General features: G+C 48.4%; 1 protein-coding gene across 1 annotated transcript; it reads right to left on the bottom strand.

The window, feature by feature from the left end:
* Positions 1-2513: 2513 nt before the first annotated feature.
* SOCS1 (suppressor of cytokine signaling 1) lies at positions 2514-5507 on the bottom strand. Its single transcript, XM_040593448.1, has 2 exons — positions 5245-5507; positions 2514-3477 (listed from the first exon to the last, which is right to left on the bottom strand). Exon 2 carries the CDS (start codon positions 3400-3402, stop codon positions 2794-2796), a length of 609 nt encoding a protein of 202 aa, XP_040449382.1. The 5' UTR covers positions 3403-3477; positions 5245-5507; the 3' UTR covers positions 2514-2793.
* Between the last annotated feature and the right edge of the window lie 2128 nt (positions 5508-7635).

The following is a 7635-nucleotide window of genomic DNA, read 5'->3' as shown; positions in this document are numbered from 1 at the left end:
CTTGCTGGTACTTTATTACACAGAGGATGAGAGATTTGACAGCTGGAATTACTACAGAAATCTTCAGGAGACTTGCTATGCCCCTTAGATGTGACAGTCCTTAAAGCAGTCCACGCAGCTCAGCAGGCATTTCAGAGAGCCCTTCATTAGCTTGTACAGAGCACAAGTCAGAGTGACATGAACACACATACTGTTAGGATTTCTTAGTTGCTTTGGAGCAACCTGCACATACCTGCTAGGAAAAGCATCTGCCTGGCCACTGTATTGTATGCTGGGGAAAGGGAGAGAAAGAGAGAGTGGAAGAAGAACAAGGCAAGTGAAAAGATACGTAGTTTAAAAATACAAGCCAGCTTTGTCTCCTCTTTCCTCAAGAGACCTTTTATACAAATCTGACCTTCTTGTCCTTATTTATAGTTTTGATTTTTTTTCTGAGCCATCCCATATTTGCATTTCATATTAAAGACGAAATGAAGGGATTTGGGCACTTTGCATTGGAGGATATGGATCATTTCTGCTAAACTTACTCTAAAGCGGTAAAAGGGAGAGACAAAGAAAGCAGGTTTGTGTCTGCTAGAAAGAAAATGAAATGGGCTCAATCCTTATGCTTTTCATTCCATGCCTCTCAGTGGGAAGCCCCTTACTGTGTATCTAGGTGTAGTTCTGTTTGGTTTTATCAGGGGTAGCATAGAACCTTCTAAGCTACATTGTGCTTGTCCTGACACTCATGCTGTCATGGGGACACTCATTTATATAGCAAGGCAAGAGTCATGAGCTTGGGGCCTGAAGGGTTAAAAAATACTACAGTGTGGGACTGGGAAAAAAGGCAAAGAAAGGGATAACAATCTCTGCTGACAGCAAACCAGTCTGGCAGCCTTCACCCTACAAAGACTGCCCCCCTGCTCCACTTCCAAGTTAACTTCTTAAAGCTATTCACATTCAGGCAGTCGTTTTGCCCTGCTCTCCTACTGCTGCACAGCACCTCAGCATTCACTACTTACTCAATTTATATCCTTGCAGCTGCTGTGGGAAAATACATAATTCAGCAACTAACTCCAGCTTTAGAATTAAGCAGAAATGCTGTCTGCTAGTCTTAGCCAGGGATGGCTGACAAGGGAATGGGAGACTGATAGGCAGAACCAATCCAAAAACACTTTTAGGGAAGCAGCACAGTAAAAGGTTACATGATACTGCCTGTATATTCTCTTTCCCTTTTCACAATGTCCAATGCGCTGTGAGTGATCCTTAGTCATGTTTGAGGAGAAAACCTATTTATTCCAAAGAAACATCAATGATGTGAGAGCTGATTTTGTAAAGCAAATGGTATTAAAAAAATTATTCAGTAAGGAACACTATAAACCAAGTACTCAGTGTTTCCTAGAAGTGGCTTTAGCTTTAAAAGGAATGTGAATTACAATAGAGGGAGAGACCTTTTATCTTCCAAACTCTACAGATGACTTCATTTACTGCTTGCAGTTACTGTAAGCACCATAGATCTGTGCTGATAGAGTACATTTCTGTGAAAGACTCTCTGCCTTCTTTGAAGTGATTCGGTTCAGCTGGTTTTCTAAGTCAGCTTTTCATGGATTTCAGGAAATGCCTGGGGGAGGGGAGAATCACTTTAACATAATGCAGGTGACATTTTGCCAAATTGGGCATCTCCGGTCATTCACAGTTACATCTTTATGGGGCACTGATTTCACATTTTATGAGCAGATAGAAACCCAGTGCTGCCTTCACCAATTACCTACCAATAGTATTACAAAATAGTCTAATGTATTTCAACTTTCTCTGAATGTGGGTTAGCCACTAGAAATTACAGCTGCAAATCTATAGGCTTATCCTCTCTGGATCCTGTCATAGATTCTTTTAAAACATCAGGTCTGTGCTCTGTAGATCACCAGGAATTGAAGACAAACACTTTTTTGAAGTCTGAAGATGTCTGCACCTTTGCCATTTTGTGTATGCCCATTTGAAGGGAGAACTAAGCTATCCTTCCCCCAATGCATCATAATGATACAGTGTGAACTTTTGAAGTGTGTGTTTCTGGACAGTTTTGTTTTTCGCCCACCTATGTTCACCTGGTTTGGTTATGTCAGACAGCAACCTCTTCTTGCTCAGAGCCTTGTAGCTTTTAACAGAAATAAGGCAAGCCAGAGTTGGTGCAATGAGCTCAGCCAAGGGTTCAATTCACTCTTCAAATCGACAACTGCACCACTGTTGTCTTAACACACCGTTCCTGCTCTTGTGAATTTAGGGGAGAGCTACATTCCCGGGCAGATTCATCCTGAGTACATTTTCTATTCATTTGCATCTTTCTGTGCTAAGACTTTTTGGGGCGGGAATCCACTGTCTGCTGGACTATCACTAAAACAAGCTAGTTCTTATAAGGCAAAGAGCAGGACCACATGGAGACCTGTCTGCACTTATGCACCCAATTAGCAGTTAACAGTTTGTCAGCAGCAGAGGTACCTAAACCTTTAAAACTAAAAAAAAAAAAAAAAAAATACTTCTTTTAAAAACTTCCACAATAAAGTTTATTATGTTAATATCATTAAAAATATTATAAAATAATAAAATATTCTGCTTGGCAGAAAAATTATGCCAGGGTTTTAAAACCCCAGGTTTGTGCAAACAGTTTTTGTAAACATAAGAAGTCAAGTGTTCAAGTTCCATCCCAAAATACAGTAAATTGCTACAAAAATAAGTTTGCTCACTGTCAAACATGTTGAAAAACCCAGGAAGCTGGATTTCTTTACGCATCTCTCACATGTCCCTATACAGTTAATGCTGTACTTATATCTGAAATGGGAAGGATTTCAGATAGTCCTTTAGAACAGGATTGAGAGGGATATGATTTAAGTTCTCTCTTCCAAAAGTCTTCACAATGCTTTTCCGGCAGAGCTCCTGCAAGGGCTGCACGCGGACTTTGCGCAGGGGGGTAACCAGTACCTTCCTCGGTGAGCTTAGGTAATGTTCCAGCAGCTTAAAGAGACAGTCAAAAGTCTCTTTGCTGCCATCCAGGCTGAAACGCCCAGTCTGAAAGTTTATCCGGATGCTGGTGGGCCCAGACGCAGTCTTAACACTGATGGCAAAGAAGCAATTCTTTTGGGTGCTGTCCCTGATGAGGAAGGTGCCCTCGGGCTCAGGCTTCAGCTTCTCGTGGGCAGCACTGACAGTCAGAGGTCCCCAGTAGAAGCCACAGGCATCCAGCAGGCTGCTTGCTCGAGTGATGCTACTAAAATCCGCTTGCGAGCGAAAGGTTCTGAAGTGCGTGTTGCTCTGTGCCTGCACAGCGCTGGGCCGGCCTCGAGCCTGCGAACGCTCCCGTGCTGGAGGGTCAAGTAGACGTCTCGGGTCTGCTGCAACTGCATTATCTGCTGACACCTTGCTGTGCGCTACCATCCTACAGCCTAGACCAGCGGATGCGGTCTTCCATAGCGTCAGTGGCTACGGCAGGGCAGCTTTCCAGCAGCTATTCTGAAATGCCAAAGAGAGACACAAAGTGAAATCCTCAGAGAAAAGCTGCTGCAATCTCTGAATGACCAAGTCTTCCATTCATATGCCTCCCACCCATTATAAAATAATAAAATATTCATTTGCCAATTTACACTGGGCAAACAACTGCTGCCTTCTGACAAGATTAGCAGCCTATCACTACAGCAAAGTCCAAAGCCCCAAAAATATTCAGCAGCGATCATTAACAGCTACAGAGGACAACACTGTTTCCCTGCTGTGAGCCCACAGCAGCATATCAGAGCCTAGAGCCAAGTCAAATGACAGGGCTGTCTCAACGAGAAGTTATCTTGTGTATGCTCCGTCAGATTCTCAAGTTTTTAAAGAACAAAGCGAGGTGGTTTTACAACCAAGTTACCGATTTCTCTGTACCTCCCTCCTTCCCTTCCCCAATCCCAGCTGCAACATCAGATCTCAAGGCATCATCATCATTTGGTGCATCATGTGAGAAAGTAGGTGAAGTAGATGTAAACTCTGCAGCTGGGTATGTCCTGGGATAACTCGGGAAGAGGGTGAGGTGAATAGGTGCCATAGCGTGACCGAAGCTAAGGTGGAAGGGTAGCCTGTATCGCTGCCAATTTACACAGTGATCCTAAAACTACTTTCCTCTCTCCCGTTAACCTGAGGCTCAGCCATAAAAGCAAATTTCCCATTCCCCCAACTTTCCCTCGGGACAGCAATGCTACAACCTCACTAGCTTACACAAATCAACCTCTATGAACCCTCGAAGCATTACTCCTCAGTCTCTCTCTCTCTTTTTTGTATTACATGCACTTTAAGTGGCCCAATCTAAATTGCTTCCTATTGATATATCTTTCAGCATGAGGGACTAAATTCATCCCTCGTGTTACTTCAAAGGAATTAGCAGTGCTGCACCAGGAATGAGTTTGGCCTGAAATGTCTGCCTCTGACAGTGTGGTTCAATACATCTCCGCTGGCTGCCTTGACCTTACTGGCAAGCATAGATTTTAGGATTTATCCCTATAGTCAGATATAGATCTGCAGAAGCAGCTTGTTGAGAAACCTTGAAGTATTCTCAGAAATGAATCCCTCGGCCATCTTACGGTTCAGGGTAACATGCTAATGAGGACTTCAAAGAAAGTACGCAGCTGGATTCCTGTCTGTGCTAATTTAACAACTTGATGTTTGGTTTCATTTAGGTCACATCGCCGCCTGAAACAGCACAGGGGGTTGTAAAATCCATATGCTGGCAAATACGAGGCTGAAAGTAGCGATGGGCTTTCTTTACACAGCAGAAGGAAACTGATGTCAGTTTTTCCAATTACTGGGCCAGGATTATCGCTCGGTATTTAAAGTTCATAAAAATTAAGTTTCAGGGCACGCCGGTGAGAAGTAACCAGCGAGCCCAAGAACCGACAGGCACGGGGCAGAAGCCGTCCACAGCCGGGGGGAGCCTGCGGCGCCGCGCCGGAGGGCGGCGAGCACGCAGGGGGCACGGCAGCCCCAGAGCCGCCGGCGGCCGCCACGGGGTGCGCGGCTCCTGCAGAGCCCGGGGGGTCCCGGCGGCTCCGGCGGCTGCCGCGCAGCGGGGGGAGCGGCGCCGCGTAACGGCCGCGGCGGGTGGCGTGCTGGGCTGTCCCGCCGCCCCGTCCCGGGCACGGCCGCCGCGCCGGAGCGGGCGGACAGCAACGCAGAGCCAAAACATAACGAACAATCCCACGCGAGGCAGCCCCCCGGGCGGCCTGCCCTCCCGCCGCGCAGACCCCTTACCTTCGCCCGGCGCGCCGCGGGCGGGGGCCGTCCCCGGGGCGCGCAGCATACGCGCGGGCTGCGCACAGGGGCGCGCCGGGGCCGGCGGCGCGGCGGCTGGTGCTGGCTGGCGGTGGCTAGTGCTGGCCGCGGCGGGCGGCTGGGCATCCTCCGCGGGGGGCCCTGCCTGGCGCCGCAGCGAGCCGGGGCTCCCGCGGGGCGGGCGGGCGGCACCTCCAGCGCTCTGGGCCCGCGCATCGCCGCTGCTTTCTATTTAACGCGGCGGCGGCGCTTTTCAGCCGGCGGCTCCTCCCCTGCCTTCTCCGAAAACACGTGGCCGCCGCTTCACTTTCACTTTCCCAATGCGGCCGCGAACCGGCCGGAGCCGCGCCGAGCCCGCGGAGCAGCGCCCGGAGCCGGAGCTGCCGGGGCGCCGTGGCCAGCCCCCAGCGCGCCGCTCCCGCGCCCGGCCGCCCGGGCTGGCGCTCCGGCCTCGGCTGACCCCGTCTCATCTGTCCCACCAAATCTAGTTTCCCTTCTTCCCCCCCCCCCTTTATTTTGTTTGATTTTGTTTTGCTTTTTGTTGTTTTGCTTTTCGTTTTTGGCTTGGGGTTTCTGTGACAGCCCCAGCGAAGCGGGTGTCCGGGGCAGCAGCCGGGGCGGGCCCGGCGGGAGGTGCTGCCTGGGGAGGCCGAGCAGAGGAGCGCCCCGAGGGCAGAGGGAGGCGAAGGGGGGCACTAGAGGTAGGTGATAACCCGGCAGCCTGCTCAGAACGTGGCGAGGAATAAAGGCAAGAAAAGCAAGCCAGCAAACGATGTGGGAAGCTTTGACACAAAGATAGCTGCTCTCCTCAAACCTAATAGGTCAGCATGGGCAGAAGAGGTGAGAGGGCTTATTGTAGAACTTAAATGTCCAAGAAGGCAACCAAATTTAGACCGATAATTTTAATGTGAGAGAAACATTCAGAGAAATCTATGATCCTTCTACTGAGAGGGCTGTGCAGATGCTACACTGGGTTTTGAGTTCTCAGAACAGAATTTCCCTGGGGTTTTCTACAGAGTAATCAGATTTAGAAGTAACTGTTCAGATCCCCAGTGGTATTTGTAACCTTCCCAGCAGCCAGCGCAGTAGGCTTGGGATGCTCTTCTGCTCATCTGGAGGGAGATAGGAAACCACAGGTTCCAAACTAGTGTCTTATGGGGTCCCTCAAGCAGCTCCAGAAAAGTCTGCTTTCTTCCAAAGAGGATCTTTCTTAAAGTTGTAACCAACACCTGCTTCATGGGCCAAGAAGTCTTTCTTCTGACTATTCCTTGTCTTTTTAGAAGCATAATACATACCTTGCGCAGTAATTCATTGGTGTAGGCATGTGCAAAAATACAGAAACTTTGTGAAGAGTTCCACTGACTCTTGAATCTGGAATCAATACTTGAATGTATTGCTTCCATGCAGTGCGACATGCAGGCTTGGCAGCCAGAATGCTTCTTTATGTTAGGAGCAGGCAGAGGATGTTTTTGCCCTTGCAGTCAACACAATGTTTTGTGACAATGAAAAGGAAATGCTTCTGTCAAAAGATTAAGGGGACAAGGGCTGGCAAGGATTTGTGAGTTGTCCTTTGGGATGAAGTTGAGAGAATGTATTTTCTGCTTTGAGACGGAATATTCTTTTCAAACTCCAGTGTGGTCACAGACTGAATTAACCTGGTGGCAGTACAGCACCTTACAGTGACGTGCAGCCCATGAACCTGGACATTTCTGATGATACTTTAGCCACCAAAATTTACTACTTATGTTCTGTCATGTGAGAGTACAGTTGTGATAAATTTGGAGAAACAGAGCTCGATCTTAATTTTGAAGCCTGGCATAGAGATCCGCTTTGTGCTCAGAATCCTCTTTCAAACAAGTTTTGAGCAACCAAGCTTAAGCTAAGGTTTGGCATAAGCAGCTGGGGGAGGGAAGCTCAGCTGCTTTTCTGTGTAAAACGAAAGCATGAAGGAATGGTGGAACTGAAACTTACTGTAGAATTTGAACATGCAGTAGTGAGAAATGTTTTGTCACTGTTTGCTTTGATGTAGTGTGCTCCATGCAGCAAGCAGAGTCAGTGGCTGTTTTGTATAAGGCACTGTTCGTGTTCAGACAGGCAGCGCAACCAGGCCTTGCCCTTAACAGCTTAAAGCCTACTTAGGCAAAACAGAGTCCCCTTCCTCCCTGCCACCGCTCCAAAGAAAAGATATTTGAAGTGCTTAACTGCGTCACAGAGGTAAATCAGAGCCAAAAGCACAGCGCAGACCCTCTAACTCCTCACCTAGACCCCGAGGCGCCCAGCCCAGCTACCTCCCTGCTACAGCACCCTTGGCTCCTGCCATCACTGTGCCTTTAAGGAGTGGAGCACGGCATGGCTGTAATGCAGCGCAGT

This window comes from Falco naumanni, chromosome 4 (assembly GCF_017639655.2).
Source record: "Falco naumanni isolate bFalNau1 chromosome 4, bFalNau1.pat, whole genome shotgun sequence".
In the NCBI taxonomy this organism is placed as follows: domain Eukaryota; kingdom Metazoa; phylum Chordata; class Aves; order Falconiformes; family Falconidae; genus Falco; species Falco naumanni.
The sequence above is the reverse complement of the archived record's forward strand: the minus strand, read 5'-3'. Positions and strand labels throughout refer to the sequence as shown.